Raw genomic sequence first — 19,250 nt, 5'->3', positions numbered from 1 at the left:
TCGGATAGGGTTGAAGACCAGATAGTTTAGTTTTACAATTAAGCTTAGTTGTTTAGAGGTTAAGGTACTTTTAGGTCTAGATAGATACGTTAAGTTGATAGAGATGAGATATGATATTGATTTACATTCAGAATTTTAGACTCATTAAGATAGGAAAGATGTTTTCTTCAAGGTTGTCAAATACAAATACCAAAAACACTATGAATGTAACATTTATATAATTCCTGATGGTTTTGTGGTTCTTCTTGCTGTATGTAGTTTATTATATATGTGTGTAATAATATAAATGTACATAAAAAAGAAATCCTTTAAAAAACTAAAAAAAGCCCCTAAGAAATACTAATTCACTGAGAAAACTGCACTAAAGTCTCATTTATCACATTACTAATATACCTCAGCCTCATATAGGTATATCTTTTGGGTAAACTCAGTGTAAAAGTAATAAGACAGTAAGATTCTAGATTCATAGACATTTAAAGTTGAAAAGAATCTGAGAGATATGGTAAAAAAGATGTTGTAGAGGAGGTTGTTGTTGTTTTTAGTTTTACCAGACAGGATTTCTCTTGTAGTCCTAGCCATCCTGGACTCACTTTGTAGACCAGGCTAGCCTCAAAAGAGCTTCAAAAAAGACAATGGAGGTCTAAGGAACAAGCTTCTGAGTGACAGCAATAAGCTATATATGCATTCTGTTTTACATGAAAAGCTATGCTTTGGGGACTTTATTATCTCATCATTATTATAATTTAATATTTATCTTTATGATGATGAGAAATCTTAATCATTGTAGAAAAATTAATTATGATAGCAGTAATATGATCAGACTAGGGGAAAGATTTTTTAACAGCAAGGCCAAAAGTAGACTACCACTAGGAATGAAGTTACCAAAATATGTGTATCAACTCAAAAGGCCTCCAGTGAAGACACGAAGGCAAAGATGGAATCAAAGGAGCATCAGCCTGGACTGAGGACTAAGGAGACATGACAGGGGAGAGGAGAGGGCATCCCTATGACTACGAGCTGCACAATTCTGCAGAAGCCAGCGTCTGACTGGAAACATCTAAGTTTCACAGTGGATCTTGGGGCTTGGTGGTCGTGAGAAGGCTGTTGAAGATGCCCATACTGAAGACTATGGTAACCATGTGGGTGGCAGATGAGCAAGGACGTGTGAAAATTCCAAAGGAGGGAACAGGAACAGGAAGTGGCAGTAACCACTACAGAAATCCAAGAGTGAAAGCTGTATTACAGAAAAATGTAGTTTAGCAGTACTAAAGAATTTTATAAGGCCAATTTTAGAAGGTCAGGTAATTAAGAACTGACTTATCAATAGATTTAGTTACCTAAAAGGATAAGAAAAATATCAATTAAACATTAAAGGACACCCTAGATTTACTCTTTATCAATACTTTAATAGGACACAAGTTTGTACGATCTCAATTAAGCAATATTTTAACTATGGTATGCCTTGCACCTTGTTCATCTATTAGTCTTTTCAAGAGACATATTAATGGTGTGTGAGGCTTTCTTTAACTAGTCCTGTATTTATCTTTAAGGATATTCTCCAAATTTTAGTAATCCATGTTAAAGCACAGATGGCCTGAAAAATTCACACATCTTGCCACAATTTTTGAGAGCTACTTATAATTTCCACTTTCTCTTTAAAAGAAATAATGTTATTTTATGACAACGCATTTCTAAGTCAATATAAGGACTGGAACTGCTGTACAAAAACCAGGATATGCAATTTCAAGAGAAAGAAAATGATGCTCAATTAGGGGGAATGTCCCTCTGTGAAAGCCAATATAATAAATAAATCCATGTCCTTTGAGACAGTGAACAGTGACATTTTCCCAAGGCAGAACTAAAGACTAGAAAGAGCACAGGAGGCAAAAAGAGATCATTTCTTAGCTACAGAAACTCTGAGCCATTATTGCCCCGGGACAGTGAGGGGCTTCTTTGGTTACCTTCACAGTCATTCTCTTTCCTGTCACTAATGTTAGAGCAGAAAAGCAGCTGGAAATGCACAGGGACACCACAGCACAGCTGAGCACTGAGAGAAGTAACTCCACACTTGATGCCCTGGGAAAAACTCAAAATTCAGAACTGATCAGGAGTTCAAGGCCAGGCTGGACTACATAAGACCACATCCCAAATAAAACAGGACACCCCAGAATTAGTGTAACATATAAGTCCCAAACTATCTTTGCACATTTGATAAACTGGTTCAGAGACACTGAGAGTCATTACAGTTTGTAAATCATATGGTGTAAGTACATACAACTGAATCTTTAGAAAAAAAGGTTTACAGGGAGTTAGAGAGATGGCTCAGCAGTTTACTCTTCAATTCCCAGCAACCACTGGGTGGTTCCCAGCCACCTATACTGGGATCTGATGCCCTCTTCTGGCATGTAGGTGTACATGCAGATATAACACTCATATACATAAAATAAGTAAATAAATCTTTTAAAAAAGCATTAAAAAAAGAAAAAGGGTTAATTCCTTTTATTAAACTTTAGCTAATTATATTTTGCTGATTTTCAATATGCCCCCATTTCTCTATTATATTTTTTGTATTTGCCTGAACAAAACCTAGGCTTCATACATACAAGGCCAATGTTCTCCTACTGAGCTACCACCAACTCAGTCATATAATTTTCTTAAGAGTGGATCTTCACCTGTGACTACACACTGCAGAGGATTTTATGTCATCCAAATATCTATAAAAGGAAAATTTTTTCTGTTTGTTTGTTGTTTTTTTGAAACAGGATTTGTGCAGCCCTGGATGTCTTGAAACTAGCTCTGTAGATTAGACTGGCCTCAAACTCTGCCTCCAGAGTGCTAGGATTAAAAGCATGGCCACCACTGCCTGGCAGAAAACCCTTTTTCAAACCCAATTTATAGAACAGCATTTAAATCTCAGAAGAAAAAAAGATTGGCAAAAGATACTGTAAGCCAATTTATTGAAGCATTTATTCTCTTTAACATATTTTCAGGGCATGACTCTTTGCTTTTTTGTTTTGGGATTTTTGTTTTTGTTTTTGAAGACAGGGTTTCTCTGTGTAGCCTTGACTGTCCTACACTCACTTTATAGACCAGGCTGGTCTTGAACTCACAGCGATCCGCCTGCCTCTGCCTCACAAGGGCTGGGATTAAAGGCATGCGCCACCACTGCCCCACCCAGGGCATGACTCTTTAATGCTGATAACAAGTGATACTAACTGTTCAAAAACAGAAACAAAAACAAAAGCAAAACAGCCCAAGGATCTAAAAAGTTGTTCTGACTACATCTGTCCTGTGACCACAAAAGCTGCCAAGACACTTTAGAGCTAGCCAACTCATAGGCTTAGATTTTATTCTGAAAGACGATGTAAGTGATGATGATACATTTATTGAACCAATAGAATTACCAATTTGTGGTAAAATGGGGCTTTCCAGGTTCTTTTAATTAATCACCTGGAAACCATCAGAAGTGGCACTGAGAAGAGAAATATTAAAGGAGAAAAATAGAGAAGAGACATAAGATTGGACCTTTAAAAATATTTTCCGTATTTCTGTTTAACTTTTTTGAACTTTCATTTTAACTATGTGTATATGGGGAGGCGCGGGGAGAGGTATGTGCACAAGTGCAGGTGCCCATGGGGCCAGAAGAGGCCATCAGGTGGCTGTAAGCTGTTCTAGGTGGGTACTAGGATCCAAATCTTGGTCCTCTGCAAAAGCAGCAAATGTTCTTAAGCACGGAGCCATCTCTCCACCCCATTTCTAAACTTGCAGAATACTGCTGTAGTAGCTATTTATACTGTTCTTGTTTGCTAATTCTAACATCTGTGTCAATTCTGAATGGTTTTGATTGATAGGTTATCCTTAATATGTTTGGTTAGTAATCTTTGATTACAAGCCAGACATTTATCTTGAGCACTAGATACTTTTGTATTCCTATAAATATTCATGAGCTTTATTTGAGACGCTGTTAATTGAGTTGGAAACTGTTGATCCTTTGCATGCCTGCCTGTGATTTGTTACAGAGGTCACGGGGCAATCATACTCTGTTGACTCCAACTTCTCTGAGTGCTTCCCAGGGCACCAGGAGCTGCTGAGAACAGGAACTATGCGAACAGCAACTGTTATCAGTGCTTCTGGACATTTCCCATCCTGTATGGGGTAGTTTCTGGAATTCTCTCCCTGAGCTACTCTCTCCTTTTTACTTCTGTGTCCCATCAACTCTAGCTGCTTTCTTCTTTGCAGGCTCTCAGCTGTGTGTGCTCAATTCAGTTAGCCAGGCTCTGGCTGGAACCCTCTCTCCACTGCATCCCTGACAGCAGGTACCATGGCAATAACACTGCTCACTTATCTGTCAAGCCCTATTTTATTTCTTCTTTGTTCAAACTCTAGTGACTTAAGAAGCATGACCTCATTTCCGTTGTCTGTTTTGTTTTGTTTTAACCACATCACATGGACAGTAAATCTGGTTCCTATTATTCATCCTTGGGTAGATACAGAGAGCCACTGCCTTTTCATGAGGGATGCTTTAGGAGCTCATCTGCCTCACTTTTTTTTCTTTTTCTTTCTTTTCTTATCATGCAATTCAAGCTGGCCTTGAACTCACTGTGAAGTTAAGGATGGCTCTGAACTTCTGATCCTCCTGCCTCCACCTCTCCAGTGGACGGTTCTCAAGGTTTGCAGGAGTGTTCTTTTGTGTCCCACTCCACTTTCCAGGGAGCATCCAAAGTCCACAGCAGAGCCACAGGAACCAGCTACTGCATTCCTCTTTTCCTTTGGGAAGAGGCTCTGATGCGTCTCTTGCCGTTCAGAACCATTTTCAGTCTGGAGACTGACACCAATTTCCTTTGTTTAATTTTCAGCAAAGGCAGGATGTATGTCACACTCTTGCCAAGCCTGCCTCCTGCCAATCAAAGCACTCAAGACGCACATGCCAGTTAGACCTTTGGTCATACCACCTGCTCATATTGGTTGGACAGTCATTTCAGGAGCTAGGCAGGTTAGCTCTGGAACACTTACTGGTCACTGTTATAGGATGTGTGCCATAAACTCTCACTGGCATCGCTTACACTTTATTGCAGAGATTTTCTAAAGTCAGACCATATGTTGCCATGAAATAAGCTAAGGAAAAGGAGACAGTCCTTACCATGAGCTATGAATGTGTGAATCTCTAAGTGTAGAGAAAAAGGAATGATAGCCCTCTCAAAACACGAGCATCATCTCTAACCAACAGGACACAGGGTCTAAGAAAGAACCAAATTTCAGACTCTAGACACATCAGTGTCAGGGGCTCCCAGAGATTAGCACGCCCCTAAACCCACAGAAGACCATCAAAACTATGAGGTATTTATAACCAACTCTGGTTGTTGTGTACTAAAAAGGAAAAATCTAAGCATTCCAGAAGTTTGGAAATAAGAAATATCTTAAGTTAAATCCTTATGCATGATGTGTATTATGTGGGTTTTGTTGTCATCACTGAGGCATGTGCCACCAAGCCCAGATTTGTATGATGTTAAGTGTCATTCAGGGCCAGTGGGATGGCTCTGTGTATAAAGACATTCGCCCCCAAGCCTAGTGATTTGAGTTTGATCCCCAAGATCTACATGATAAAGAGAACCAACTCCTACAAACTGCCCTCTGTATTTACATGTGCACCATCACACACATATATGTAGTAAAATTTTAAGTGTAAGCTTATTATGATAGAATTCCAATAAGCACTTCTTAAATTATTGTGAAATGGCATTAAAATTTTACAAGATAAAAATTCTGCATTTCTTTTTAGTTGTTCTTTTTCATTCTCACAAACCCATCTATAATTTAGGTTACAAAGCCTCTGTTCCTAGTGTCCCTTCTGCCTGGACTAGTACAGTCCTTCGATCTTCATGTTGCAACCTTCAGATTCAGGATTAGCTCTCTGTAACTTCTTAGAAGGGCTCCCTGACCCCTGAAGAAGCCTACCTTTCCTTCCTGCTAGCTCACCACTCCATTCACCCAAAGCTTAGTGTACTGCCTGGGACTATCATTTTATACATGCTTTGCCTGTGTTCCCCATGTTCCATGACTAAAATGTAAGCTGACCCCCATCCAAATCCCAAGCCCTTTTATAACTGTTAGCTAGAGAGAAGCATGCACATGCTTTTAAATCCTATATTTTGGCTCATATGGTAAATAGTCACTCATTTCTTTACAAGAAATCTATCTATAACTGGTTACAAAAACATTTACAAGAGGTCCATGAAAGCCGGGCGTGGTGGCGCACGCCTTTAATCCCAGCACTCGGGAGGCAGAGGCAGGTGGATCACTGTGAGTTCGAGGCCAGCCTGGTCTACAAAGCGAGCCCAGGATGGCCAAGGCTACACAGAGAAACCCAGTCTCAAAAAAAAAACAAAAACAAAAACAACAACAACAACAAAAAAAAAAGAGGTCCACGAGTTAGGCTTGTAGGGCTAAATATGTACATTCCTAACCAGCCCACACCTAAGAGTATGGTTTCCTGTCTGCCCCAAGTCATATTCTGTCCACACCACAGTGAGTATTCTCTGTCAAGGCAGTCCCTGTCCATAAAGACTTTCATCAGGACAAGATGGATAGTTCAGTTCATAATGTGCTTGAGTCCATACAAGCATGAGGACCTGAATTGAAGACCCAGAGTCTGTGTAAGAAGTTAAGGCTTGGCACATGTATCTGTAACCCCATAACGGAAGAAACAGGGATGGGAGAATCACTGGGGCTAGCTGCCTAGCCAGCCACATCAGACCTATGAGAGACCCTGATGTTGAACTCTGACCTCCACAAGCACAGAATGTGTGTACACCTACATGCACATGCACAAACACAGACACAAAAAGGTATCAGTAACAGTAATATTATTATTCATGCAGTTGTTCAAACACAGTTGGTATTCCCAGCCTCTAACCACACAACTTGTGTGTACTCTCATCAGATAACTAATGAAGAATGACCTATTTTAAAGACTTAATTTTTCAAATTTTATGTGTATGAGTGTTTTCCTTGCATATATGTTTGTGCGTCACATTCATGCCTCGTGCTCAGAGGTCAGAAGAGGGTATCACATCCCTTGGGATTGGAGTTACAGACAGTTGTGAACCACCATGTGGGTACTGAGATTGAATCCAAGTCCTCTGTAGAAGCAGCCAGTACTCCAGCCGCAAGAAGAATTTTCTTAGTCACCCCAGAAACACACTGGCTAAAGTGTTTATCACGGTAGGTGAGAGCTCTCAGTTCACGAAGAGTTTCTTGTAACTATGTTTCCCTCTACTACCATGAGGATGATAGCCGTTCTAAGCCGCAGTTAATACTGGGCATAGCTCACACTCCTGCTGTGGCAAGATCAGAAATTCATTCTCTGAACTGAGAAGGCCCAAACATGACAAGACATCAGACATCCTTCTTCACCTACACAGGCTCTGATACCAACACAAAAGGACAAGCTTGCAGAGAAGTAGGAGTTAAAACTCTGGTCTGATGATGGCCAGAAGTAGCTACATGATTTTATGCAAGTCATTCTGTGATTCAGGTCCAACGGCTGCTATCCTGCCCACCTGAGGTTATGCTGGGACTGAATCGCTGAATGAGAAGGCACACAGGAGCGACTGAGGAGACGCACAGGAACAAAGGACAGTGTGCAAAGCCATCTCTCTCCTCCCGCCTCTCAGCCCTATTCAGTTGTCTAGACTACATTTCAGGAAATGTATAAGCCACAGGGCAGGCTAACCTGGAGCAAAAGACAGCCACAAATTGAGGCCAACAAAAAGCCACAAACTTACAAAACCTATTTGCTTTGTTTTGATTTTGGTAACTCAACAGTGTGCATTTCAAGCATGAATTTTGTAGGCAACATCATCATGTCACAATGTTAGAAGGCAGGACACCCCTGCAGGTATACAAATACTTTGTTTTTATAGCACACCATGCCTATAAATATGCCATGCAACATCTTGTACCATAATCTCTTTCCAGAGCAAAAAAGGAAAATCACTTTTTTATCTGAACACGATTTTGTTAAAGAGGTAGGTATACATATATTTTAAGAACTCACACCATTTGAGAATCAGAAACTTAAGCTGTAATGTCATGGTGTGACATTAATTTAATTTAATGGCATGTGTGCTGGCTTACTGGTGTGCCCATGCCTGTGAAAAGCAGACAATAACCTCAGATACTGTTCCTCAGGCATCATTCACTTTTTTTTCCTTCCATTTTTCGTTTTTTGGAAACAGGGTCTCTCATTGGCCTGGAGCTCATCAAACAGGCTTGGCTGACCAACGAGCTGTAAGCATCCTCTGGTCTCTGTTTCTCCAATGCTCCAAGCACATGCTACCAAATCTGGCTTTTTATGTAGGTTGTGGGGTTAGAGCTCAGGTCAACATGCTTATAAGACAAGCACATTACTGCTCACTGAGCCCTCCTCCCCAGTCCCAAGCTCATTTCTTGTTATCAATATTTTAAAATTTTTCAGTGTTATACAGAATACTAATGTACCTATTTTAATATGCATTATATGCAAATTGGTTCTATAAGGGAGAAAGTTGTGAAACAGAGTCAAGCAAATGCCTTTCCTCCAGGAATTCTCGGAGCTTTTAATATACTGACATGTAAGGCAAGTAAGGGTTTCTGTAATGTATTTGATCACGGAATGTTTGATCAGTAACAACTCGTGTAAAACACTTCTGGGAATGTTGCAGCAAGTAAGAAACTTTTAAATTTGATTTGTGTATTTATATAGTACAGGTACATTCCTTAAGTCATCAGCACTTGTGAGGGTTTATTTACAATACAAACTGGTCCCTGGCTGCTGCTCACTCTACCTTTATATCCAGCTTTTCACAGGCAACCACATTCTATTCTATTATTTCTAGCACTGCCTTATTTACAAATCATATGCCAAAATTGAAGCTCTTTTTTCTATTTTAAACACTACTGATTTTCTGTTGTACAGCATGAGAACTTGCTTTGAGATCTTCCCCCATTACCCTTTGACACAAAAATGCTCTCATGTTTAGCTCTCCAAAAAACTGTATCACGATTCTACATTTAAGGATCACAGTATTTTGTGAATGTTTTTTTGTTACTGAGCCATGCTGTCTTATGTCCTGTCCTAAAAATTCTATTTTCCCTTGAGTTAATATTTGCCTTGTTCTTACTTTCTTGGGAAAAACAAAACCAACAAACCTATTTTAACTAATTTAGTGTCAACGTCTCTGCCAACATAGTTGGGCTTATCAACCTGCTCACACCATTTCCTCTTGGAAACACTGCTCTTGGCAACTGGACACACTCAGCAATATCCTCTGGGTTCAGATCACCATTACCCTGGACACTGTCCTCTTTGCCTCCTTCCTGAGTAGGATGGAGCTTGCTCCTGCATGGTTGGCTCCCTTGTGTGTGGACTATATCCTACAGTCATTTCTTGACAAAGTGTATATGTGATTTAACCCAGAGTACTTCTATGCTTAGAAATGATTTTATTTCCTCATCTGATAAATATTTTGCTAAGAATAAATCATTTTTCTTCCCCCGTCTTCCCTCTTCCTCTTCTTTTAAAAATATATTTATTTGCTTACGTATTTCAATATAAGCTTTATAAGGGGCAGAAGAGCACACTTGCCCACACCGTCTTCAGTGCAGCAGAGGCCAGGGTCTGGCAGCCTTGCTCACAGTCTCAGTGGAGACTGCAGGCTTTGCCACTTAGCACAGGGTTCTGGTCACCTCATCAGCACTAATGATGCTCTAAGGCACATTCTTCTCTTGGGCAGATGCCCAGTGGACCAAGAGCTTGGACAGCACCTCTGAACATTTACTGAACAGAATGGACAGGCCAGGACGCACCTTCCTCAATTCCACATAGCATTGCTTAATGAAATCCTTCTCACCCTGGCTGCCTGGAGAGCGCTGGTGTAAGTGTATATGAATTCATACAGTCCTGGCTTTGAGCCAACTATCTTTGCAACTACCATCTTTGTTAGCTCAGTAGTAATTACTTAGTTCCAGTGCTGCTAGGCAACTGGTCTTTCAGATTCATGAAAGAAAAAAAAGCCTCCCTGAAGTGTTTTCCCATCCTTAGCTCTAGTGCGCCTGTGGACCTTTCAGCACTACGCTGGGTACTTCTTGGGCCCTACAAACTCAAGCAAGGATCAAACTTGTCTGTCCTTTCACCCAAAGTTCCTGCTCTGAGCTCACTTCCTCTTTCAAGGTTACTGATACTTCAGTCCCTGAGCCTTTCCAGAGTTCTGAGGTTCATAGCAGCACGTTTCCCATCTGAGCTCTCCTTAGGCCCTCGGTCTCACGCAGGTTAGAGCTGTACTGTGTTCAGTCGTCGCAGTGCTCTTGCACCTTCTGGAACACTGATGTTATCTCTGCTGACTGCTGTTTCCTCTTTACCTTCTTGCTCTTCTGAGTTATAACAACTAACTTCTTTATAACTTTAGTGTGTCTTCCATAAATAAAAATAGACTAGATTTGTTTGAATAAAATTGTTCAATTCTGTGCTGCACCAAAATTATTTACACTATTGTTAGTCAGTCTTATAACCAGGCTGATTTGCTTCTTAAAAGTTTCAAAAGAGATGGTCACCTCAAAGTTTCAAAAAGGTTGCAGTTTACAAGCAGATCAAACAAGACCGCATAGGATGATTTCTGCTGCTCACATTTAAACACACAAGGCAACTAAATTCGGAATTTGATTCTGTGAGCTAAGCAGGCTTGCTCTTACTTGGCTTTCTAAAAACAAAACAAAACAAGCCAAAACCATCTCTTTTCTTCAATATCCCTGACAAAAATTCTCATTCCCTCTATTTTACAGCTAAGGATGTTGATAAGCTATTTGCAAAACAAAACAGGTAGAAAAAGAGGAGGAAATATCAAGATCAGGTGTCTAAGGACATTTCTAGTCACTCCAATTGTATATTTATTATCTTTCTGAGACAGGGATTCTTGTGCCACGGTTGGCCTTGAATTTCCAATCTTCTTGCCTCTTCTTTCTGAGTTCCACTATGTACCACAACATCAGACCCAATTTCATTTTTGTTATAACTGAATTAAATCAGTAGTCATCACTTCAGAATAAAAACATTACCTCAATTTAAATAATAAAGCAAGTGCCTTAACAGACTGGTATAAAGTGCTTTACATTTCTCAATATTGTATGCGGATGTCTTGAGTATTAACAAATACCTACATTTTTTTTTTCAGATGAAGTCTTAAAAAGTCTAACCAACATATTAGCTATCTTAACTTCCTCACCCTTTAAATGTATCGCCCACATTCTTAGGCTTAAAACTGTCACAAAGGCCGGGCATGGTGGCGCACGCCTTTAATCCCAGCACTCGGGAGGCAGAGGCAGGTGGATCACTGTGAGTTCGAGGCCAGCCTGGTCTACAAAGTGAGTCCAGGACAGCCAAGGCTACACAGAGAGACCCTGTCTTGAAAAACCAAAACAAACAACAACAACAACAACAACAACAACTGTCACAACACTCTAAATTAGTATCCTGCTTTCCTTGAGAAATACAAAGTTTTAAAATTTAGTCTATCTGAAACTATCAATTGTTTCCTGTGTCTTCAATCAGCACACACACCATCTTTCTTTTCTTTTTCTTTCTTTCTCCCCCCTCTTTCTCTCTCTCTCTATCTGACTGTCCCTCCCTGTTTCCCTGAGACAAGGTTTCTCTGTGTAGCCCTGGCTGTCCTGGAACTTGCTCTGTAGACTAGGCTGGCCCAAAACTCAGAGATCCTCCTGCATCTGCCTCATGAATTATGGGATAAAGGGTGTGTACCACCACTGACAGGCATACACCATCTTTCTTATATAGAATAATCAGTATTATTAAAATCAATATTTAAATTCATTAACAATACGTTATTTTTAGAAGTCCTTATTAATACTAATCAAGAAGATTCTAGACTAAGCAAAACTTTATAAGAGCTCAAGGTCTATAGTTAATGGCTGTGATTTAAAAGACAAACAAGCAAATATTGGAGAGCTTACTATTGAATATTATATGTTAAACCTTTATCTTCACCAATCCAACATATGAAGAATAGGGGAAGGAAGATGGTTCAGTGGGACCTATACGATAGAAGGAGAGGAACATCTCTCACAAGTTGCCCTGGAACACACACACATACACACATACACATACCCCACAGAGGGGGTAGGGGGAGTAAACAAACAAATAAATGCAATAATTAGAAAAAAAGAATAGCATATAATCAACACTTTGAGATCACAATGTTGTGGCGCGACTTTTGAACTCACCTCTTACTTTTTTTGTAATTCTCCAGGTGTTGGGACTGTGAGTGTTTATGTCTTTCTAACTCACACTGCCCACACAAATCCTCCAGATGTAGCAGGTGATTTTCTATCTCTTCAAAACTTGTCTCTAAATGAGCTGAAAGTATATAACATAAAAGAAAGAAACAATTGTCAAGTCCAAATCACTGGCCAAAAAGCCAAGAGTTTCGACATTGTTGTTGGAGAGATGGCTCGGAGGTTAGGAAAGCATGCAGCTTCCCCAGGGGACCTGCACCCATATTGGATGGCCTGCAACTGCCTGTAACTCCAACTTACTCTTCTGTCTGTCCTCCACAGGCACACCCTACACTAACATGTATACATATCACCACATAGACATACACACAGACATTATTAAAAATAAAATAAAATAAACAGGGGCTGGAGAAATGGCTCAGTGGTTAAGAGCACTGTCTGTTCTTCCAGAGGTCCTGAGTTCAATTCCCAGCAAACCACATGGTGCTTTACAATCATATGTAATGGAATATGATTAGCTCTTCTGGTGTGCATGAAGACAGAGAACTCATATACGTAAAATAGATAAATAAATCTCTTAAAAAAATAAAATAAAACAAACAGTATCTTTTTAAAAAGGTTTGAACTATCAAGACTGCTTCAGATTTTCTTGGTATTTCTTACTAAACTTTAGGAAAATTAAACACACTGACAAAAAATCAAAATACATTTTAATTAAAAAGTCTATTTCAAGCATTTTTCAAAACATACATGTTCAAAATGTCTTAAATACTTTCTTACTAGAATGATGAATATGGAGTAACCTAAGTAATCTGATCTGATCTCCATTGCCCCCCATGTACCACAAGTGAACCAGTCTTTTTGTTTGCTTATTTGTTTGAGACAGGGTCTCAATGAGTAGCTCTGGCTATCCTAGAACTCACTATGTAGGCCAGGCCGGCTCCTGCCTTCTGAGTACTGAGACTAAAGGCATGTGCCACTACACCCAGCAAGTGAACAAGGTTTTTTTTGTTTTGTTTTGGTTTGGTTTGGTTTGGTTTTGGTTTTTCGAGACAGGGTTTCTCTGTGTAGTCTTGGCTGTTCTGGACTCATACTGCAGACCAGGCTGGCCTCGAACTCACAGAGGGATCCACTTGCCTCTGTCTCCCAAGTGCTGGGATTAAAGGTGTACACCACCACTGCCCAGATAATAAGTTTTTATATAATGACAAGATAACAAATATAACTAGCTCACATCATACGATTGTAATTTAGTACTTTTAACTCCAAGTCATTTTAACATCTGTTTGGCCTCTGGCACATTACCAATACAAACCTCTCCATGAAAGTACTGTTACATTCAGTAAGCTGGTGTTACTGAGTCAGTCAATGGCTGGGGAAGACAGACATTCAGTCCTGCCAGTTAACTAGTCTTTCACTAGTCAGTCTAAGATCACCAAACTCTGCTCTTTATTGGAACATGGAGAGCATCTAGTTAAGTCCTCCACTCAAAATATTGAAGAAGGCTAGAGAGAGCGCTCAGAAATTAAGTGCACTGGTTGTTATTCCAGAGAACCTAGGGTTCAACTCCCAGCACTCACATGGCAGTTCACAATCATACGTAGGCAACACACACACACACAATATATTAATATCCCTTTAAAAATACCATTCAAGACCGAAGTCTTGAGAAACTACTTCAAGGTCCTGCATAAGGGCAGAGAAATGGCTGGTATATCACAGGAAACTTTGAGAAAGATTGACAGTCAACATTCATAATGGTTTGACTCTATCAAAGACAATATAAAGCCATTAAATATAAGTGTGAAAATCTAAACTCTAATCACTGAATAATTCTAGCTATGATTTTCTAAGGTTACAAATAGTATATAAAGGAAAAAGGCAAAATGCTGTATCAATCATATTTCCATTACTATTGTAAAAGAATATTTTTGGTATCACAAAAGGAAACATACCAACAAGTGAAAGTAACCTTGCAAGGAAATTTCTTTTTGTAAAATGGTGTGCTGTTAGGTATGCTGTTACCTAAACCATGTTAACAAGTCACATCAGGACAGGAAGTTCATGTAACTTTTATTGTAACAGTGGTGATGACTCTTTCTTATCCCATAGTGGAAGCTCTTCCTCATAATCTATTTTAACAGGCTAATTCACAATTGGCTGAGGGAGAAGGAATGTGAAAGTCCTGTTTCAAGAATTTCCAGGGCTTGGAAAACAAGCAAGCACATACCCAGGTTTACCCCGGTAACTCTAAGTGATTTGGTGTTACCCTCTGAGTCAGAGCAGGAAGCAGAAATGCAAGCTTAGAGATCCAAGTCTGCTGTCATTTGTAAGCTTCAATGTGACAACTTAAACTTAGCACTTAGTAGTAATTAACCATTAAAATGTAGAGAAACTTTTTATAAGGATTGGCTAAGTTTTATGAAATGTCATTTAAAGCTTTGTTAGCTGAGCATGATGATATATACTTGTTATCCCAGTACTGGAGAGCCTGACACAGGGAAATTGTTGAGTTTGAGGCCTGTGTAGGCCACATGGTAAATTCAAGGCAATTCTGAGCTACTCAGGTAAGACCCTATCTCGAAACACACACGAGAGAGAGAGAGAGAGAGAGAGAGAGAGAGAGAGAGAAAGAAAGAGAGAGAGAGAGAAAGAGAGAGGGGGGAGGGGAGGGGAGGGGAGGGGAGGGGAGGGAAAGGAAGGGAAAGGAAAGGAAGGGAAAGGAAAGGAAGGGGAGGAAAAGCTGGTATAGAGGCACATGCCTTTAATCCCAGCACCAGGGAAGCAGAAGCAGACTTCAAGTCCAGCCTGGTCTACATAGTGAATTCCAGGACACCCAGAGCTACACAGTGAGGCTCTGTCTTGAAAAAAAACAAAAAAAAACAAAATAAAACTGCCAGACATATTAGCACATGCCTATAATCACAGCACTTAGGAAGTAGAAGAAGCATCTCAGGAATTCTAGAGCAGTCTGGGCTACAGGAAATTGTCTCAAAATCTTGCCAAAAATAAGCAAAACAAACAAACAAACAATAAACAAACAAAAAACCTTGCTGACCAGTAATGATCATGATATAAATAAGAGCTCTGCATAAGAATGTTATAGATTGGGGCTGGAGAGATGGCTCAGAGGTTAAGAGCACTGACTGCTCTTCCAAAGGTCTTGAGTTCAACTCCCAGAAACCACATGGTGGCTCACAACCATCTATAATGTGATCTAATGCCCTCTTCTGGCCTGTAGGCCTAGATGCAGGCAGAGCACTGTATAATTAATTAATTAATTAAAAGAATGTTAGAGATAAATTAATTAAGGTATCATAGCATTTCCTTTTTTTTTTAAGACATAGGTATCCATTGAAAATTTATTATGCATTAGGAAGCTTAACCTAAAAACCAACAGCATAGTAAAAAGATATGTTAGATATAAAGATATAAAGAAATTCTTGAAACAGGACTTTCACGTTCATGGCAGAACAGGCTTCAAAATATATTTTCCTTTAAATGTATTCAGTCAGTACATGATCCTTTATAAAAGTTGTATATATTTTTTCTGTCAATACCTTCATTATCTATAAATACAAGATTTACACAGCACCCTCTTCAAAAAAAATTAAAATCCTTACAAATATCTACATGTTTTCATACTTATAAAACATTCAAAGGAGTGCTTTGTTAAAGAGAGACCCAAGTTAACGGTCCATTTACTATGCAGCAAAATATAAAATCTGTAGTTTTCTTTGTCCATAAAAATCTCAAAAATTAGCAAGACACTTATCATGAAACAGAGCTTCACTAACCCTCATATTTTAGAAAGGAATTTGATGTGGGCATTCCTCTAAGATTCTAAAGTCAGAAAAACAGACTGAGAGACAGATTAGTCAAGAATAAACACATTCTACATTAACAGTTAAGGCAGGAGCATGGTAAGGAAAACAGAAGGAGGACATAAGATGCAGGAAGAAGCACATAATGAACACGAACTCAGAAATAAAGTCCACTGCTATCTGTTACTCTCACCCTCTTTTAGGGATGTTCAAATTTTTAAAACAAAACAAAACACTTCTCTTGAAGTATACTCCAATTTCCTTGTTGCCACTAGAATGCTTCAGGGTTGGTTGTTTTGCTTTGAGACAGGATCTTAGTATGTTGCTAAGGCTAGCCTCAATCAGGACACAAAGTCCAAGAATCTGAGCTGCTTGTTCAACATAATTTAAACTTTATAAAAAAGATTTCCTTTATCTGATAAGGTGATCATTGATCAACATTATTAATGTCAATTTTCAAGAAGCTTAAGAAGTAGAGAAAATAAAGGGAAAGCAAAATTAGGTTTTCATGCGACCTTTGGACAAAGTCAGTAGATCCCTGATACCAAGTGACTCTTAAGAACGGCCACTTATCAACATTTGCAAACTCAGAGGGAATAATCCACAGAAAGAGTGAAGAGGCAGGTAACCCTATCACCCCACACCTTCTAACAAAAAGGACATAGTTACTGAAGGAAAGACAGCCTTTCCTACCACAGACATGATTTTTTTCTATTGAAGTTTTATAGTCTAGATTCTAGATACCCTTGAAAGTTTCATATTATTTTCAGCAAAGCATTTTCAATCTTTCCTAGAATAAAAAAAAGGAGGGGGGAGTGTATGGGAGTAAAAGAACAAAAAGAAGCCGGGCGTGGTGGCGCACGCCTTTAATCCCAGCACTCGGGAGGCAGAGGCAGGAGGATCCCTGTGAGTTCGAGGCCAGCCTGGTCTACAAAGTGAGTCCAGGACAGCCAAGGCTACATAGAGAAACCCTGTTTCAAAAAACAAAACAACAAAAAAAGAGTCACTCATTAAACTTGGCCCAAAGGATGCTGCTAGCATCGCCCCTCCAGCACCATGAAGTCTCCATGTGGTGCAGCTCCCTCCACGGCTCTCAGAGATGGCGTGGTGTCCGCAGAACCTTCCTTACTGCTCGGTCACAGCTCAGTGCTCTGGTTTCCAGGTTCCTCAAAGGAGAGGTCCCAGATGCTGCTGTCCTGCAGTAACGGCTCGATGTCCTCATCACTGCCCCGTTCAGGTGGTGTGCTCAGGCTGCCACTAATGCTGTTGTGTTTTTGAACTCCACTTGTTTTATGGTATTTGGGGATGAACAAGGCAACAAAAAAAAAGACATAAGAAATATACATGTTCCAAATAAAAATGGTGGGCCTGGAATGAAAGCTCCCTGTAGGGCATCATTAGAATTCAGTTTTGGGCCCATCTCGCTCAGTTCAACATGGAACATGTAGAATATGAAGCCGTACAGTGCTGGGCCCAGGCCATTGCACAGCCCTCGTATTCCAGTTACAATCCCCTGGGCCACACCTTGCTGGTCTGACTCTGCCTTCGGAGAAATGAGGGCGCTGACTGCTGGGAACGTAATACTGGACATGGCGGCCACGGTCCCTGCTGCCCACATCATCCAGGCCTGAGATCCAAAACCATACCAGGCAAGTTGGAGTATCTGGAAACCCAAGCCAAGGAGGACAGTGTTCTTGTTCCCAAGCGACCTCATAAGTCTGCTAAGGAAGACAGTCTGAGCTACAATGGACAGAATTCTTACCACAGCTATGAATGCTACAATTTTCACAGATCCAAAACCTATGACCTGCCTGAGATAGAGAAAGAAGCTGGAGTACTGGCCAGCTTCAGGGAGGTACGAGAGGAACACTGTGATGCAGATGAGTAACACAGTAGAGTCTTTTCCAACTTTCCTTAACGAAGCAAAAGGGTCCGCTTGTTTCCAAGAAATCTGAGCTCCCCAGGAAGCAGGTCTAATTTTCTCAGGCAGTGATTCTGGAACTGCCAACAAAATGAAGCAGATGTCTAGGACAGCCACCACTGTAGCTACGAGCACAAGGCTGTCTCTATAATTTGTAGAGAGGTATGTTCCAATGGCTGGACTGGTAACCAGACTAGCTGCAAAGGTGGCTGAGACCCATCCATAAGCAGTGCTTCTCTCGTGCTCCTGAGTGAAGTCAGCGACATAGGCAAATATTACAGAGAAAGTGACGGAGAAGACTCCAGATACAGAAATCATGCCAAAGTACCACCATGGGTTGATCCTCATCAGTGGGATGGGGAAGCAGGTGAAGAAGACTGTGCCCAGGAGGAAGGGCTTCCGGTCCCACACGTCAGAGAGAGCTCCGATGAGCGGAGCGCTCAGGAAAGACAGCAGGCCCTTTACACCTTGAATGAGGTCATTCATGAGTAATGTGTGCTGAGGAAATGTTTCATGTAAAACAGTTAACACTGGAGTTGTCAACAGGCCCCATGCAAAGAATTCAAGGAAGCTGACAATAGCAGCATGGTAAACACTTGGATGGCCAAAGCCTTGTGGCCAGCTGCCGCTGGCGGCCTGAGCGCTCCCGCGCTTCTCGGGCATGGCTGACGCCGCCTTGGGTGAGGCCACCGCCTTCCACCCTGGCTCCTCTGGCGACTCCCCGTCCATCAGTACTCATGCCCAGGCAGGTTCGGGTCGCCCCAAGGCACCGGCGACGCCACGGCTTCATGGCTTCATGGGCTCCGCGGTCCGCAGCGGCGGCACCAGCGGGGGACGCAGAGCGCATTTCCTTTTTTTTTTTCCCTAGTAAACTCATATACCTACAAATTATACCCCAGATCGTTTTTAGACATAGGATCCTATATACTGAGGGGAAATAAGTTTCAAATGATTTTTTAAAATAAGAGTCAAAAGTTACTCTATATCAGAAAATATACGTTTTCATTTTTATCTGTGACAGACAGTGATTTCCTAGATTACAGTGCTGCTGGCTGACTATAGGCACTTAACGAGCTGACCTTAGGCTAGCCAACTAACAGAATTCTGTTCTAGGTTTAAACTGTACTTGTATTCTTCTGTTAATGACATGAACCAGGTAGTATCAGCTCCTAGTAAGAAAAGAGCATCCAGGCTGGAGATGTTCTTTCTATAGCTTTCTG

General features: G+C 40.5%; 2 protein-coding genes and 1 long non-coding RNA gene across 3 annotated transcripts in view; 1 reads left to right on the top strand and 2 right to left on the bottom strand.

Moving 5' to 3' along the window:
* The window catches only part of DTNBP1 (dystrobrevin binding protein 1), an 85,706-nt gene that overhangs the window by 42,649 nt on the left and 23,807 nt on the right, over window positions 1-19,250 (bottom strand). The window contains exon 6 of the mRNA XM_084795897.1: window positions 12,274-12,406. Within this exon, the coding sequence (XP_084652023.1) occupies window positions 12,274-12,406 (133 nt within the window). The remainder of the gene's footprint in view (window positions 1-12,273; window positions 12,407-19,250) is intronic.
* Window positions 15,509-16,954, top strand: LOC311606117. The gene is made up of 2 exons (XR_014782211.1): window positions 15,509-15,701; window positions 15,738-16,954. It is a non-coding gene; the product is annotated as an uncharacterized lncRNA (long non-coding RNA).
* LOC311606116 (hippocampus abundant transcript-like protein 1) lies at window positions 17,100-18,816 on the bottom strand. Its single transcript, XM_084797178.1, is given in 2 exon segments — window positions 17,100-17,434; window positions 17,437-18,816. Coding segments are annotated over 2 exon segments (1,512 nt in total). The 5' UTR covers window positions 18,760-18,816; the 3' UTR covers window positions 17,100-17,245.

This window comes from Acomys minous (genome assembly GCF_964271855.1).
Source record: "Acomys minous genome assembly, chromosome: 9".
Lineage (NCBI taxonomy): Eukaryota > Metazoa > Chordata > Mammalia > Rodentia > Muridae > Acomys > Acomys minous.
This window is presented reverse-complemented; position numbering and strand designations above follow the sequence as displayed.